Below are 19070 nucleotides of genomic sequence, written 5' to 3' on the forward strand. Positions count from 1 at the left end.
TGTTCATGAGAAGGGAAAAGAAAATGAGTAAAAATTAAATTATATGAAAATAAATAAATTATACACATTTGTCTGGCGTAAAATAATAGGTATTTTTCATAGTTCAAAAGAAATAACTGTTATTTTTTTTTAAATGACCTATCTGTAGAGAGGTGTTGTGTAAAATTTTGTTTTGTGTTATGCTTTTAACTTTTGTTCAGAGATTTATAACAGAATTCTAGAAGAAAATAACACAAATATTTTTTGATTTTTTAATTTAAAGGTGACAATATTTCAGAGGAGAAAACAATAAAGAAGGCTGTAAGCAATGGAGAATATATCCTATAATATAGGATGTTAGATTAGCATCAGTAGTGGCAAATTATGCAAGAAAGTATCTACAGCATCAGCCAAAAAAAACACATTTCCCATTTCAACTATTCATTCCCTTCAATAGTTCTTCCTTGAATTTATTTAAGCTATCAACTTTCACAACACCAAATTGAAGTTTGTTCCAGCAATCAATATTTACTCTAGTAATGGATTGCATGATCAGAGACTAAGTTTCACCCATCAGAGGTCAGTAAAACTTAAAATATGAGTAGGTGAGCAGAGCACCACTTTCTTGGGAAGGGAAGATCTGATGTGTTAGTGCCTGTATATGGCAAAATTGTTAAGACTGAGATATCAGATCATTTTGAGAATATCTATGGAATTGGTGATTGATGTAAATTTATAGAAAATTGATGTGAAGTTTTGCCATGGAGGCTGTGCTTGACACATTTGTTTTAGTTATGGTTTGCCCTGAAAATAAGTAACGAACCAATGTTTTTGGGGAGTCTAGTGTTTCCCTTTCAGACCAGGATAACATGGGAAAGTAGAAGGATTTGGTTGATTGACAAGGATCCAAAATCTTTGTATAGTTTGCATAGCTGCCAGTCTCTGGGATTTTGAAAAAGAAATAGTCTTTTTGACTGATTCTTCATACTTTTGAAGGGGTCAAGTTGATCACTTTCCCTATCATACCATCATAATATAGTTTGTAACAATTTTTCCATCTTGTTTTAATAACATAGTTTTCTTATGTTGTTTTATTTTCACAAAAAAAAAGCAAAAAAAAAAAAAAAATAGTAAAACCATGTTAAAATTCCAAGAATTTCTTATTTTTGTTAACAGATACAGCTATAATTTATACCTGAGAATGAAAAAAAAAGAAACAAACTTTATTCTGCAGGTTTTTCATTTTCCCATTTTATCCTTTCTCATGTTATCTGGTCTTGATAACATGAGAAAGGATAACTATCCCATGTTATCCTTTCAACACAACACCTATAGACCAGGAATGATAATCTCTCTCTCTCTCTCTCTCTCTCTCTCTCACACATACAATTTAAAAAGCAGTTTATTTTCAAAGCAAATAAATGTCTAGAAATAAAATTCAAAACACTCTCTGCACCATTAATAAATTCGTGAAGACTGCCTTCTTTGTCAATTACAGTTATAAATACCAGTGAGAGACAAGTATAGAGTCATCTTTATACTTGTCTCTCGCGGGTCCTTATAATTGTGATTGATAAAGAAGACAGTCTTTACTAATTATATCATGAATGTCAAAACAAGTTGATGGATGAAGAATTGCCCGGTAGTATTCCACGATATTTATGGCAAAGGTTTGCCACAAATATTGTGGCAAACGTAAATAACTTATACATATGATAAAACAGTGTTCTGTCAGTTGTAGAGGTGATTTGCACACTGATTGACCCATCAAAGTGTTACAACTTCAAATATTTAATACATTCATAGCAGAAGCTATGTCACTTTATGAATAAATCATGGATTAATTTGGTGGGTAGCAGACTTTATTATGAATTCCTAAGACCAAAGCATGTTTCCTTATGTCAGTAGAAAGCGGGCAGGCTCCAAAAAAGAATTCATAGATAGTAAGTTCCCAACTGAGTTTTTGGAAGAGTTAAGTTAAATATGATTTAACTTTAACTTAAATATAACATGTGTGGAGAAACCAGTTCATCATCCAGTAGTACTAGTCAAAGAATCAATTTTTTTGAACTAAACTAAAATGAATCAATTTATAATGAAACAAGAAACAATTGATCCAAAAATTTAGGGAAACTGAAAACTGCACTAGGAAGTTTGAAATATAACACATTATTAAATAATATAATGAAACATTCTTATATGGTATTGTTGGGATATCAGAGACGTGGTGTCACACAGATATAAGGAATGCAGAACTGGAATTTGGGGAGTACAACGTCTACAGAAAGGATAGACTGGATAGGAAGGGAAGAGTGGTTATGCTATTAGTTAAGAAATACATAAAATCCAAGGAAGTGAAGCCAGTGGACATCGCTGGACAGTGCAATGTGTCGAGTCAGTTTGGCGTGACATAAGCATTGGGAGATCAAAATTGAGAGTAGGAGTGTGCTATAGGCCTAATGACTCTGATGAGTATAATAAGATACTGTACAGGGAAATAGAGTGGGCCAGTAAATCAGAGAGTCTTATAATGAGAGATTTTAATTTCCCAGATATTGACTGCAATTAGCAAGGCTTTTGTGGATTTATTGGATGATTGTTTTCTACATCAGCATGTTCAGGAGGCAACTAGAGGGAGGAATACTCTTGATTTCATTATCAGCAGTGATTCTTCATGCATTAAGAATCTGCAGATAAATGAACCACTAGATGGCAGTGATCACAGTGTGCGGAAGTGGGATTTACTCAAAGAGGTAACTACCATTAGGGGTAAAGGGAAGGGTTATTGCTTTCGTAAAGGCGACTACGATGGACTGAGACAGTATTTAAATTCTATACAGTGGGACCAACTGATGATGATGTTACCAACAGCAAATGCAAAATGGGAAGCATTCAAAGAACTTATCTTGTAAGCTACTAGGCTTTACATACCAACTAAGAAATATTGTTCAAGGTTTAGGCCTAAATGGATGTCAGATGAACTGATGAGGCATATGGCAGAGAAGAAACATGCATGGGATACATACAAATTAACACATGACACAGAAGCCTATGATAGGTACAAGTTGATCTGTAACCAAGTTACAAAGGAGGTTAGGCAGGCGAAGGCAGATTACGAGAAATCTTTGGCAAGGGATGCAAAGAAAAACAGCAAAGAGTTCTTTACTTATGTAAACTCTAGAAGGAAGGGGATGAATCAGATTGGTCCACTTGATGTCGATGGGTCAACTGTTGATGATCCTGCTCAGGTAGCTAACAAACTAAATGAATATTTTGCATCGACATTCACACATGAGGAGTTATTTAGCGAGGGGAAAGCCTGAGGTGTATTCAACTCTAGCAGTAAGCTAGAGAATCTTGTAATAACTGAGAGTAAAGTGGAGGAGAAATTGTTGAAGATAAACACAAGAAAGGCACCCGGAGTGGATGGGATCTATCCAGTTATATTAAAGGAGGCAGCAGAGGAAGTAAGCAAACCCTTACGATAACTATGAGAGCTTTCTTGGACTCAGGGGAGGTACCCACAGACTGGAGATGTGCAATTGTCACCCCAATTCACAAAGGAGGATCAAAGGCTGATACAAGTAATTATAGACCTGTGAGTTTAACTTCTGTTCCAGGAAAATTAATGGAAGCATTGGTTAAAGAAGCACTACAGGATCATCTTGACAAGAATTCAGTTATAGCTCAGACACAGCATGGTTTTGTTAAGGGAAGGTCTTGCCTGACCGATTTGATTGTATACTATGATGAAGTCACAAAAGAATTGGATGCAGGGAATAACTTTGATATTATATATTTGGATCTTAGAAAGGCTTTTGATACTGTTGCACATGGAAGACTGCTGCAAGAATTGGAGTAGTGTGGCATTGGTGGCAAATTGTTGCTATGGATAAAGGGATGGTTGAGTGGCAGAAGACAGAGAGTGGTAATTAATGGTTAGGTTAGGTTTTATTGGCGCATTAGCAACTAAGGCTATAATGCGCCTGTTAATTAATGGACACTGCTCATCGTGGACTAATGTTATTAATGGAGTCCCTCAGGGTTCAGTGTTGGGTCCATTGTTGTTTTCTGTATTTATAAATAATACTGATGATGGTATCAAGCTTAATGTCCAAGTTTGCAGATGATACAAAGGTTATTAAGTACACTACTGACGCTATGCTGCTGCAACAGGATCTGGAAAGGTTGAGCAGATGGGCTGAGAGGTGGCAAATGAAGTTTAACATTAACAAATGTGAAGTACTGCACATGGGAAACAGCAACCCCAGAGCAACCTATCAACTCTGTGGTAAAGAATGAAAGGGACCTGGGGGTGGTTGTGCAGGCAGATATGAAGTTCTCCGAGCAGTGCAGATGGGCTGCAAGAGTAGCTCATGGTGTGTTGTCAATGATATATAGGAATTTTTCTAGCAGGGATAAGGAGGTGATTATTCCCTTGTATAAGGCAATGGTCAGGCCACACCTAGAGTACTGTATACAGGTCTGGAGGCCTCATTTCAAGAAGGATGTAGAGCTGCTGGAACGAGTACAGAGAAGGGCAACAAGATTGGTGAATGGAACAAAGGGGTACTCTTACGAAGAAAGGCTTAAGTTTTGCAAATTACAGTGTCTGGAGACTAGGCACCAGCGAGGTGATCTGATAGAGGTGTATAAAGCCTTGAATGGTTTGAGCATGCTCAATGCTAATGGGATTCTTCCTCTTGCTCAGAATAATCACCTGAGAGGGCATAAATTCAAATTGAGGAAAGACAGATGTAGGATAGACGTGCGGAAATTTGCCTTTAGCCAGCGGGTGGTTGGTTGGTCGAACAGACTTCCATCGCTTGTCGTGGAAGTTGATAGCCTAAATAAGTTTAAGGCTCAGCTGGACAGGTATTTTGAACGAAGGGGTGAAGTGGAAGTGTTTTTTTTTGGCTGATGCTGCATAAACTTGCTTTCTTGCATCAAATGCCTCTACTAATGCTAATGCTAATCATGTGAATAATTCAAAGTTAGTTTATTTATGGTCTAATCACCCTAAATTAAATACAAAAGTGACATTTCAGAACCCTTGCTGGATTCTATCATCAGGTAGTTGCTTGTCTGATATCAGCTCGTGTTGGTCTGATGACAGGATCTAGGGTTCTGAAATATTATCTTTGTATCAATGTAATTAGGTCACAAGAACTTCATAAATTAATTTGAATTTTTCATATGGTATAAGAATTACTTAACAAGTACAGGTCACTGTTGAAAAAAAAAAAAGCCGTGAATTAGGGTTCAGTTTGAAAGTGTCTGCAATTCTGCCCAGACATGATAGGAGGGAGTATATGATGAGAGCCTTATCAATCAATTCAGCCCTGAAGAGATTGTACAATGTAGAATTTTTCTCTGCCCAGTCTGTGCTTGTTAACAGGAGAGACTGCTTCTACAGGGATGGGATACGCTTTAATAGAAAGGGTGCAAGAATATTTGTTGATGCTATCGAGGCAGTGTTAGGTGGGTTGAAAAACTGTTAGCTTGTGGGGGGAAACATGGATTAATAGATTAACAGTAGCCACTGGCAGAGGTGAAAGTGATTCTTGCACTGTTTCTATTGTAATGAGCAGCAGCAGCAGCCTGAAAAACAAGATGTAGGAGATCCCAGAGACTGTTGGGAGTCATTGCGGAACAAGTAAACCCATGGGCTGTGTTAGGGTAGCTAAGAATAGGAACAGGTGCATGTATATTTGCATGTACACCAATGCTAGGAGTTTGGTAAATAAATTCGATGAATTTGAGGCGTTAGTCAAAACAGGCCGCCGTAGCCTAGTTGTCAGGCGCGCGGCTGCATAAGTACACGTGCCTTGAGTGACCGGGGTTCAAGCCCGTGACTGCTGAATACGGTACTGTTTCTTGTATTCTATCTATTTTGTGAACTCCTCTGACTGTTTGGTCGTCCCGGAGTATAAACTGAAAATTTAATTTTAATTTTTTAATCAAAGGCAGATATTGTTGGGATATCAGAGACATGGTGTCACACAAATATAAGGAATGCAGAAGTGGAATTTAGGGAGTACAATGTGTACAGGAAGGATAGGAAGGGAGGAGGGGTTATGCTATTAGTTAAGAAACACACAAAATCCAAGGAAGTACAGCCAGTTGACATGGCTGAACAGTGCAGTGTCCAGTCAGTTTGGTGTGACATAAGCAGTGGGAAATAAAAATTGCGAGTAGGAGCGTGTTATAGGCCTAATGACTTTGATGAGTATAATAAATAACTGTACATAAAAATAGTGGGCCAGTAAATTAGAGTGTCTTATAATGGGAGATTTTAATTTCCTAGATATTTACTGGAATTTTTGGTTTGGTCACTCACACACTAGCAAGGCTTTTGTGGATTTCTTGGATGATTGTTTTTTTACAGCAGCATGTTTGAGAGGCAACTAGAGGGAGTAATACTCTTGATCTGATTATCAGTAGTACTTCTTCATGCATTAAGAATCTACAGATAAAGAAACCACTAGGTGGCAGTGATCATAGTGTGCTGAAGTTGGATTTACTCAAAGCGGTAACTACTATCAGGGGTAAAGGGAAGGGTTTTTGCTTTTGTAAAGGTAACTATGGTGGTATGAGGCAGTATTTAAATTCTATATGGTGGGACCAACTGATGATGTTACCAACAGCAAATTCAGAATGGGAAGCATTCAAAGAATTAATTTTTTATTGTAATAAACATTTTTTGTAATAAAGATAGATGGCCTAGAACAAGTGTGTGTTTGCCAGGAGCAACAATTGATGATGTTACCAACAGATTGTCAGATTTTAAGGGAGGTAGAGAGCGAGAGTTATTATTCATGTGGGGGACTAATGATATTAAACATACATGAGCTGACCATCTCTTGGATAAATATAGATTGAACTGAAAAAATGGCACGAGTTAAGTCAGAATGTGTATGCAATTATGCCAAGACATGATAGGAGGGATTATATGCTGAAAGCCTTGTGAATTAACTTGAGACTTGAAGGAACTGGCAAGATTCTGAGGGGGGGGGGGAAACATTTGTGAGTAGAAGTTATGTTGTTCAAATGAATACCATTAGAAATGGTATTCATTTGAACAACATAACTTCTACAAATGAATACCATTAGAAATGGTATTCATTTGAACAAAGGCGGTGCAAGGATTTTTACCAGTATCTTTGAGGGATACCCTAAGGGTTCACGTAAACTGCTAATTAGAGGAGGGTTTATCTGATGATGTGTGTCAAAGTAATGCTTGCACTCACCCCATGAATTCTGATTTGTTGCCGCAACAGCTGATGTTGATAAGATGTTTTGAGGGTAGCAGTGTTTCAAATAATGATAAAGCTTGGGATACAAACCTAAATAATTTAAAGGTGTGTGTCAGGGTAGTAAACTCTAGAATTTTACTTAGTCTCAAACAGCGTGGCCATATTTTGAAAATTGGTAAGCAGAACAACTTGAAACGAAATGTGTAGTATAGCATTTTTTCCTTCAAAAAGTAAAAGAAAAATATAAAATTACAATCGAAATGCATTTTTTTATCAATCACTCAGTCATAGTATTTATTTGTTATATGATTGCTGTTAATATGTATTTGTCCTGTATAAACTATAATATTATTTATAACAGTTATTTTAAAAATAGCGAGGAAGCCTACTTTTACTTAATATATTTTTCTTTAGATTTTGCTAGTTTTAAAATTTTTTCTCCTTCCAAATATTTTAAAAAGTTTTTAAATTCTGAATGTTATAGTTCTTTCAACATAATTTCGGCTCCTAAATTTTTAGCATTAGCATTAGCATTAATAGAGGCATATGATGCAAGCAAGCAAGCATATGCAGCATCAGCCAAAAAAAAAAAAAAAACCCCTTCCACTTCACCCCTCCGTTTGTTCGAAATACCTATCCAGCTGAGCCTTAAATTTATTTAGGCTATCAACTTCCACATCAAGAGATGGAAGTCTGTTCCACCAACCAACCACCCGCTGGCTAAAGGCAAATTTCCACACATCTATCCTACATCTGTCTTTCCTCAATTTTAATTTATGCCCTCTCAGGTGATTATTCTGAGCAAGAGGCAGTATCCCATCAGCATTGAGCATGCTCAAACCATTCAAGGCTTTGTACACCTTTATCAGATCACCTCGCCAGTGCCTAGTCTCCAGACACTGTAATTTGCAAAACTTAAGCCTTTCTTCGTAAGAGCAACCCTTCATTCCGTTCACTAACCTTGTTGCCCTTCTCTGTACTCGTTCCAGCAGCTCTACATCCTTCTTGAAAAGAGGCCTCCAGACCTGTATACAGTACTCAAGGTGCGGCCTGACCATTACCTTATACAATGGAATAATCACCTCCCTATCCCTGCTAGAAAAATTCCTGTATATCATTGATAAGACACCATGAGCTACTCTTGCAGCCCGTCTGCACTGCTCAGAGAACTTCATATCTGCCTGCAAAATTACCCCCAGATCCTTTTCATTCTCTACCACTGTCAGTGTAGTACCACAGAGTTGATATGTTGCTCTGGGGTTACTGTTTCCCATATGTAGTACTTTACATTTGTTAATGTTAAACTTCATTTGCCACCTCTCAGCCCATCTGCTCAACCTTTCCAGATCCTGTTGCAGCAGCATAGCATCAGTAGTGTACTTAACAACCTTTGTATCATCTGCAAACTTGGACATTAAGCTTGATATACCATCCTCAGTATTATTTATAAATACAGAAAACAACAATGGACCCAACACTGAACTCTGAGGGACTCCACTAATAACATTAGTCCACGATGAGCAGTGTCCATTAATTACCAGGCGCATTATAGTCTTAGTTGCTAATGCGCCAATAAAACCTAACAAACCTAACCTAACCTTTAATTACCACTCTCTGTCTTCTGCCACTCAATCATCCCTTTATCCATAGCAACAATTTGCCACCAATGCCACACTGCTCCAATTCTTGCAGCAGTCTTCCATGTGCAACAGTATCAAAAGCCTTTCTAAGATCCAAATATATAATATCAAAGTTATTCCCTGCATCCAATTCTTTTGTGACTTCATCATAGTATCCAATCAAATCGGTCAGGCAAGACCTTCCCTTTACAAAACCATGCTGTGTCTGAGCTATAACTGAATTCTTGTCAAGGTGATCCTGCAGTGCTTCCATTAATTTTCCTGGAACAGAAGTTAAACTCACAGGTCTATAATTAGCCTTTGATCCTCCTTTGATCCACAGAGCCTTTGATCCTCCTTTGTGAATTGGGGTTACATTTGCACATCTCCAGTCTGTTGGTACCTCCCCTGAGTCCAAGGAAGCTCTCATAATTATGGCTAACAGATTGCTTACTTCCTTTGCTGCCTCCTTTAATATAACTAGATAGATCCCATCCACCCCAGGTGCCTTACTTGTACAGTAATACCCTGACTTACGCGAACTCGTAGTTATGCGGTTCTTGATTTTTTCGTTTGGCAACACTGCCGTCCACTATCTTCAAGGTCGTTTTTCATATGTTATCGATATACGGTGCGACAGCGGAGAGTGAGAGTAAAAGATGAACAAAATTCAACTTTGCTACGCATAAGCTGCACACATTACAAGAATTTGTATTCCAACTGTCATATTTATATGTGTGCATTCGAATTCTTGCTGAACTTTTGTTGGAAATTACATCGTTTTCACGAGAGAAATGGATCGCGTCTGTCGAACCGTATACAGTCAGTCCTCATATAACACGTTTTTACACTACACGAATTCAATCATACACTATTTATAAATATGGTAATGGTATCTTATAATATAACACGAACCGAATTGGCTTATGCACGATTCGCCTTTGTGTTTACAAGAAATGGCAGTCGAACGCAGAATCACCCCAACCGAACGCAACATGATAGGAATGAAGAGGAGATTCTGAATATGTATTTGTTTTAGGGGAAACACATTTCACCAAAATAACGTAAAAACCAACACAATTCCAGCAATCGGTATGCAATTAGTTCGAGTTTACTACCAGTTTATAACAGATTCCACTAGCAGAAACGCAACTGGATTTTTATTGTTTTATGGTAGTAACCCCTAGAAATGTGAGGTGTTAATAGTGTATCTCTGCCTTTATGGTGTTGTTTATCCAGTTGCTACATGCGTGCAGCTTTGTTTATGCGTATCAAGTGTGCCTCCTCGTTTTGTAATTGTGCTTTATTCCCTAAAAATGAGTAAAATACTTAAAAGGTGTGAAAAGGAAGCATACTGGTGAAGACACTGCAGATTCAGAGAGAAAAAGAAAAGCAATTATCGACAAACAGAGGCAGACTGGGTCAAAAATTTATAGTGGCCTCATTCTATGGTTTATGGCCAAAATCACACAGGCCCACCGGGGTTTGCCCGGTAAGGCTTATGGCCAATCGGCCTCTGTCGATAGAGAAAAAATATGAAATTGTGAAACGCTTTGAGCGAAATGAAAGACCATGTGATATTGCATGTGCTACAGGCCTAAATGAGGCAACGGCGAAAAGCACGTGACAGTTGCAAACTTGACAGAAGGTCTCAGCTCAATTGAAAAGGGCTTAAAAATTTTAGAAAACATAGACTACAACGAAGAACGTGTTATAGCTACAAAGCAAGGAATAAAAAAATTATTAGCTTGCTACGAAGAAACTCTGCGTGAAAAAAAGAAGTCTCTGTGTCATCAGATGAATTTGTTAGATTTTATGAAGCCATCGACATCGAAATAACTTTTTTACGAAGTCATTTATTTTTTTAATACATATTAATATGTATAAAGAACTGCAATTTTATTAATGTTTTTCTTCTAAACTAGTGTTTTTGTTAGTCCTTGGTCCCAATTAAACAAAATTTATATGTATTTATATGCAAAGTTGTACCCCGACTTAGGCGAATTCAACTTAAGCGATTTTCGTCGGACCCACCTATCACGTAACTTCAGGGTATTACTGTATTTCCAAGAGGCTGAGCCATATGAAATTAGTGATGTTGTAATTACAGATGATTGTTTATTAGAAAAACTTTTGAGCATAATGGCAAGTAAGACTCCCAGACTTAATGGCATACATCCTGTAGTTTTGAGGGAGAGCATGAGGGAATGAATTGAACTATTGAGGTTAATTACAAGGGCATCATTGGACTCAGGGGTGATTCCTTTGGATTGGAGGAGTGCCAACGTATTGCCAATACATAAAGGCAGTTCTAAGAGTGAAGTTGGTAACTACAGACTGGTTAGTTAGTCTGACTTCAGTGGTAGGAAAAATCTTAGAGGCAGTGATTAAGAGACATTTAGATAGACATTTTGAAAGTCACAAAACATGGTTTTGTTAAGGTGAAAATCATGTTTAACTAACTTAAGCTATAACGAAACAGGCCTACGCGCTCTGGATTCATTAAGAAATTTATTATAGTTACACACAGAGCGTACAAATAAAGAAGAAATATATGAGCTTTCGGCTATATGGTAGCCTTCATCAGAATTAAAAATACATGAATGGCAGTTGGAATGGAGATGTGCACTGCCAGGTGCGTGAGACGCGAGGTTTAATTGTTTGTTGACGTTTGTGGCTGTGACGCATGATGACGTGGCCAGCGTTTGTCCAATGATAGAACTACTGACTCTGTGATCGGGTTGACTTGGCAACCACTGTTCCTGTTCAAGGATTTATCCGAAGATTTTATATTTAACGATTCCAACCAGGTACGCTTTAGGTAATGGTGGGATCTGTCTACCACCACGACATCGCGGTGTGGGTCGATGTCGTGGTGGGTTGTCCAGACATGCTCGGCGATAGCTGAGTGTTCTACATCCGCTAAACGGATCGCTCTTTTGTGCTCCGAGAGACATTTCTCGAGTCGACGTCCAGTCTCTCCAAAGTAGCAGCTAGTGCAGTCACGGCAAGAGATGCGATAGACCAAACCGCTCTGCAGAAGGGTGGGGACAGGTGTTTTCACGTTGGAAATGAAAGAACGCAGTTTCTTGCCTGGGAGTTGGATGCACTTTATCCCGTGTGTTCTAAGGATTCTACCGATCTGTTGTGACAGGTTGGGGTAGTATGGGATAAATGCCCTCGTGGATGGCTCGTCACTGTTGGTGTTGTAGCTGGTCGTCACGATGTCACGTGTCTGTAGATCACACCTGTCGAGCACGTCAATGGGGTAGCCACACCTCGTAAGGTCTACTTTGACCCTGGTGATCTCTTTGCGTCTTTCATCAGCGGAGCTGGAGTGTGTCCAGGCGCGAGTAAGCAAGGTTCGGGCAGTGGAGAGGAGGTGGCCTCGCGCGTGTGCTGACCGGAAGTTGGTAAACTGGCCAGCACACATGGGCTTACGATAAACTGTAGTCCTCAGGTATGTGCCTTCACGTCGGACAAGTGTATCTAGGTATGGTAAAGAGTTGTTCGACTCCAGCTCAATCGTGAATTTTATGAAGGGCGATAGTGAGTTGAGGTATGATAGAAGTCGCTGACCTGAGTCTCTAGGGATGACCACGAACACATCGTCAACATAGCGACACCAAAAGGCGATGTGATCTGGTGCGTGTGTAAACGCACGTCCCTCTAACTCCTCCATCACGATGTTTGCTGTGACTGAGCTGACAGGGGAACCCATGGCCGTGCCATGTATCTGCTGGTAGACTGAGTCATTAAATATGATCGCACCCCCTGTTAAGCACAGTCTGAGGGCGGCGGAAATGTCATCGGGTGTGAGACCAGTTCTTTCGTTGAGGGTTCTATCATTGTCCAAGAGTTGTTTTGCACAAGAAATGGCAAGTTCCACAGGGATGGAGGTAAAGAGCGATATGACGTCGAACGATGCCATAACTTGATCCTGCGAGATGGATACAGTGCGAATCCTTTTTATGAATTCAACACTGTTGGAGACGGTGTGGGTGGTCTTGCCAACTAGAGGAGAAAGAAGTCTCGAGACAAATTTAGACAGCTCGTAAGTCGGTGATCCACAGCAGGATACAATTGGTCTCAGTGGTGTGTCTTCTTTGTGCACTTTCGGTAGGCCGTAAAACCGTGGGATCTGACATCCGGAGGCACGGAGGTGATTACGGGTTGACTGTGTGATCTTCCCTTGTTTCAGCCAACTGTTGATGAGGATATTCACCTCTGATTCCCATTGTTCTAAAACTCTGTTGGGGTTGATGGTCAGGGGTTTGTATACGGTAGTATCTCGCAAAAGTAGTAGCGCTTTCGCCATGTAATCAGTGTGGTCCATTACAACCGTACGGCGGCCTTTGTCTGCCGGTAGAATGACGATGGACGAATCCTGTTTCAATGCCTTGAGGGCAGAAAACTGTGTACGGTTGAGGTTTGAAGAGACGGGGCGAGCACGGTGTAGAACTGCTGCAGTCTTCAAGCGGATTGTGTTGGCTACATCTTCTGGGAGGCGTGATAAGCTGGCTTCCACACCTAAGGCGATGTCGGTGATCGGCGGGTGCTTAGGAAGAACGGCAAATGTCATGCCAAGAGTCAATAAGTTTATTTGGTCTGCAGATAACTGTTTGCTGCTTAGGTTCAATACGAAGTCCGTGGAATTAGTGAGAGGGGTATTACGTTGGCTGCGAAATTGACGGGATTCATTAATCAAACTACAAAACTTACGTTTCTGTCGGGCACAGTAAAGATCTGATTCTCTGACGGCCTGGTGACATAAAGTGTTGACCACATCGGTGTAAACGGGATCGGGAATCAGAGTCTTAAGGTCGGCTAGTAGGGTTGCCTTGCTCGCTGAAGCACGGTGTATGTCATGATGGAGGCAGCCGATCCATATGCGCAGAGTTTTGAGGCCGAAGTTCCGACAGGCACGTCTCATGCGCTCATTAGAAAACGGTTGTTTGTAGCGAAACCCTTTCGGTATAATCTCGTTAGCTTTGCACCTATGCGCAAACCTCAGGTGTTGTCTGCTACGGGCTATAAAGATAAAATCTTTCTGTAGTCTCACGACCATGTCGTATGCTGGTTGGCCAAGAATAGTACGAACATAACGAAACAGGCCTACGCGCTCTGGATTCATTAAGAAATTTATTATAGTTACACACAGAGCGTACAAATAAAGAAGAAATATATGAGCTTTCGGCTATATGGTAGCCTTCATCAGAATTAAAAATACATGAATGGCAGTTGGAATGGAGATGTGCACTGCCAGGTGCGTGAGACGCGAGGTTTAATTGTTTGTTGACGTTTGTGGCTGTGACGCATGATGACGTGGCCAGCGTTTGTCCAATGATAGAACTACTGACTCTGTGATCGGGTTGACTTGGCAACCACTGTTCCTGTTCAAGGATTTATCTGAAGATTTTTATATTTAACGATTCCAACCAGGTACGCTTTAGGTAATGGTGGGATCTGTCTACCACCACGACATCGCGGTGTGGGTCGATGTCGTGGTGGGTTGTCCAGACATGCTCGGCGATAGCTGAGTGTTCTACATCCGCTAAACGGATCGCTCTTTTGTGCTCCGAGAGACGTTTCTCGAGTCGACGTCCAGTCTCTCCAAAGTAGCAGCTAGTGCAGTCACGGCAAGAGATGCGATAGACCAAACCGCTCTGCAGAAGGGTGGGGACAGGTGTTTTCACGTTGGAAATGAAAGAACGCAGTTTCTTGCCTGGGAGTTGGATGCACTTTATCCCGTGTGTTCTAAGGATTCTACCGATCTGTTGTGACAGGTTGGGGTTGTGAAGTAGACCTTACGAGGTGTGGCTACCCCATTGACGTGCTCGACAGGTGTGATCTACAGACACGTGACATCGTGACGACCAGCTACAACACCAACAGTGACGAGCCATCCACGAGGGCATTTATCCCATACTACCCCAACCTGTCACAACAGATCGGTAGAATCCTTAGAACACACGGGATAAAGTGCATCCAACTCCCAGGCAAGAAACTGCGTTCTTTCATTTCCAACGTGAAAACACCTGTCCCCACCCTTCTGCAGAGCGGTTTGGTCTATCGCATCTCTTGCCGTGACTGCACTAGCTGCTACTTTGGAGAGACTGGACGTCGACTCGAGAAACGTCTCTCGGAGCACAAAAGAGCGATCCGTTTAGCGGATGTAGAACACTCAGCTATCGCCGAGCATGTCTGGACAACCCACCACGACATCGACCCACACCGCGATGTCGTGGTGGTAGACAGATCCCACCATTACCTAAAGCGTACCTGGTTGGAATCGTTAAATATAAAATCTTCGGATAAATCCTTGAACAGGAACAGTGGTTGCCAAGTCAACCCGATCACAGAGTCAGTAGTTCTATCATTGGACAAACGCTGGCCACGTCATCATGCGTCACAGCCACAAACGTCAACAAACAATTAAACCTCGCGTCTCACGCACCTGGCAGTGCACATCTCCATTCCAACTGCCATTCGTGTATTTTTAATTCTGATGAAGGCTACCATATAGCCGAAAGCTCATATATTTCTTCTTTATTTGTACGCTCTGTGTGTAACTATAATAAATTTCTTAACTTAAGCTATTTTGACACAGTTATTCGTGAGTTGGATGTAGGGAACAATTTTGACATAGTTTATTGGGATCTTAGCAAAGCCTTTGACTCTCATGAGAGCTTACTGTATAAGCATGAACAGCTTGAGATTACTGGTAAGATTCTAAGATTGATTGCTGGATGGCTGAAGGCAGAGGGTTGTGATTAATGGATATTTTTCAGATTGGTGTAACATCAGGAGTGGGGTCCCTGAAGGATTGGCTCATGGACCCTGTTTCTCATTTTCATAAATGACATCAATGAAGGAACAGAAGGCATGATATCAAAATTTGCGGATGATGTAAAGATTGGTAGACTCATTAATAATCAGTGCCATGGTGCTTCTTCAGGATGACTTGAACAGACTTCAAAGATGGTCAGAGAAACGTCAGCTGTGTTTTAATGCTGCTAAATCCAAGGTCTTATACATGGGGAATAGCAACCCAAAAATAAATTATACACTTGGTGTGGTTGAATTAAAAATAGTGGAGGAGGAAAGGAATCTGGGAGTTATAATACGGGCAGATATGAAGTTTTCTAAACAGTGTAAACAGACAGCCAGGAAAGCCCATGGTGTCCTATCAATGATTTATCGATCCTTATCCTGTAGCGATAGGGAAGTCATAATCCCACTATATAAGGCAATTGTAAAGCCACATTTGGAATACTGCATTCAAGTATGGACACCTCATCTGAAAGAAGGCAGTGAGCTTGAAAGGATCCGAAGGTGGACAACTCAAATGGTGAAATCGACAGAAGGGCGACCGTATGAGGAAAGACTGATTATGTGGGCTACAGAGCTTGACATTCGGGCACCTCAGAGGCAACCTGATTGAGGTTTATCAGGTTCAGAGAGGGATTAGTAAGATGAATGTAGGTGGAATTTTCACTGTTATAAAGAATTCCAGAATTAGGTATTGTAAATTCAAATTACAGGAGTCGAGGTTTAGATTAGATTACAGGACATTTTCTTTTAGCCAGTGGGTTGTTGATTGCTCAAACAAATTGTCCCTGCAGGTAGTTGAGGCTGACAGTTTGAATAACTTCAAAGGTTAACTGGATACTTATCTGTGTGAGGAGGGAAGCATATAATTTGGTTTTTTTTTTGCCAGTGCAGCAAAAGCCTGTGGCTTCCTTGCACTATATGGCAAATACTATTACTGTCATTGTAAATGTTCACTGCATTTTAGCATTTAACATTTTTGTGCATGTTTAACTAAAATTTAAATTTTTGAAATACTTACCTATGTGAATGATTTCATTTTCACTAAATATAATAAATATATTTCCAGTCTCTTAATTTGAAATATCACCATTAAAGTGGATATATTTATTTTGTTCAGCTTAAAGGAGTTAGATGGTTTCATTTACAAGAAGAAATTGACATCATGATGGAATTAATGCAGCTGTCAGAGGAAAAAAATGTGCAGTCAAGAAATTTATCTGTTGGCATGAAAAGGAAATTGTCTCTTGGAATGGCACTCATTGGTGGGTCTGAGGCAAGTACTTTGTGTAAAGGTTTCATTCATAAATAAAATTTAATTTTAATTAAATCAGTTCCTATGTATATATAAAGTGCTTTAGCATCATAATACACAGCCATTTCTGAATAAACAGAAAATTTTTAAGGCAGCATTGTTTTAGGTTATATCTCACATTGTGAATACCTTCACAACGAGTTGTCATGATATTGCACTACTTCGAATAAGTAACGCTTCACCTAAGGAGAAGACTAATGTTACTTATTCTCAGATAGGTACCACCACCCAGACGGCACCATTTCAGGGCTATTTGGCCCTTCTTCGGTGAGTGGGTAGGTACCCAAGTGATGCAATGATGGCAAAAACAGTTGTGAAGTATAACTCCACAATATGAGAGATGCCTGATGGTGTATGATGTATTTAGACTAAGGTGCATTTAGGGCTAGAGCCTAAAATAAATATATCCACTTTAATGGCTCTAGCCCTAAATGCACCTTAGTCTAAATACATCATACACCATCAGGCATCTCTCATATTGTGGAGTTATACTTCATAACTGTTTTTGCCATCATTGCATCACTTGGGTACCTACCCACTCACCGAAGAAGGGCCAAATAGCCCTGAAACGGTGCCGTCTGGGTGGTTGGTACCTATCTGAGAATAAGTAACATTAGTCTTCTCCTTAGGTGAAGCGTTACTTATTCGAAGTAGTGCAATATCATGGCAACTCATTGTGAAGGTATTCACAATATGAGATATAACCTAAAACGATGCCGCCTTAAAAAATTTTCTGTTTATTCAGAAATGGCTGTGTATTATGATGCTAAAGCACTTTATATATACATAGTCCAAATTTGTTTGCAGCTTGAGGCTCTATCACTAAATGCACCTTAGTTTAAATCAGTTCCATAATGTAGTTTCACTCCTCTGCCATATTACATTTGTTATTTACATACCATATTGCAGATGTTGGTGTCATTTCATAGTTTGCATGTTGCATCCTGGTTAATGTTTCTGTTATTTAAGGGTGCTGGGTATGCATTTTAAGTCAATAAAAAACTACCCATCTTGAAAGTTTTTTTACCTGTGAATTTTTAACACTTTTATCTAATTTTATGTTATCAGTTCTTAGGTGGTTTACTCTTTCTAATTTTATATGTTTACATGATTTATATGTTATAAACTCATGTTTATAAAACTCCTATTTATAGTGCTGTTGTATTTTTAGTGATTTTTTCTTTTAGTCCACAATCAACCCTATTAAGTGTCGTGAATTTCATTTTTTTAACACAATTTTTATGGTTCCAAGAAGGAATAAATCTAGATATAAACTTCCTCCTGAGTTTTTGTTTTGAGTAATGGGTGTTATTGAGAAACTTTTACTATCCTACAGGTGTTTAGGATTGTAACTTCCTGGAGCTCCTTGTAAGTATTCTCTGGGATCCCTATTGCTGCTAAGGTTCCCAGAGAATCTTATAGAGGTGCTTTGGCACCATGTCAGTAGTTGACACAGTAATTGGGATGGTCATTGCTCATTCCATATTCCACATTTATCTTTGATTTCCTGATCTTTTTCCTTTTAGGTTTTCTGGAGGTTGCTGCTTTTGGGCACCACTATGTCAATCAAGTAGGTAGCCATTTTCTTGTCAGTGAGGATTATTTCTGGTCTGTTGTGTTGGATCATCTTCTGGTCTGTTGTGTTGGATCATCTTCTGGTCTGTTATGTTGGATCATCTTCTTGTCTATTATTATGGCATGATCCCAGTATAGTTTGTGAGTAGGAGTCTCTAGTATGACCCAGGGTTCATGCCTATAATACAGTACACTTTCTTTGATCAACTGGTCTATTTATGCTAGCTTCTGATGTGTTATCCTGACAACCTGGTAATAGTATTAGCCATATAGTACAAGGAAGCAACAGGCTTTTGCTATACTGGCCGGCTGGTCATGTCTATGAGTGTACACCATCTAGTTGATTATCTGCATTCTACAGTGATGTGCTGGACTGTTTTTGCGGCCAAGTGGCATCATTGACATGTGTCATCTGTCACTGTGGAGTCCTTGGTGATGTATTTTGTATAGTTGCTAGTGTTTATTACCTGTTCTTGGTTGTGAGCATGAATCCTT

At 39.7% G+C, this 19070-nt stretch overlaps 1 protein-coding gene across 1 annotated transcript in view; it reads left to right on the top strand.

Moving 5' to 3' along the window:
* The window catches only part of LOC150088380 (phospholipid-transporting ATPase ABCA3-like), a 433767-nt gene that overhangs the window by 185667 nt on the left and 229030 nt on the right, over positions 1-19070 (top strand). The window contains exon 12 of the mRNA XM_090370142.1: positions 16806-16961. Within this exon, the coding sequence (XP_090226268.1) occupies positions 16806-16961 (156 nt within the window). The remainder of the gene's footprint in view (positions 1-16805; positions 16962-19070) is intronic.

Source organism: Mastigoproctus giganteus, chromosome 3 (genome assembly GCF_048544385.1).
Source record: "Mastigoproctus giganteus isolate SK-2022 chromosome 3, ASM4854438v1, whole genome shotgun sequence".
NCBI lineage: Eukaryota > Metazoa > Arthropoda > Arachnida > Uropygi > Thelyphonidae > Mastigoproctus > Mastigoproctus giganteus.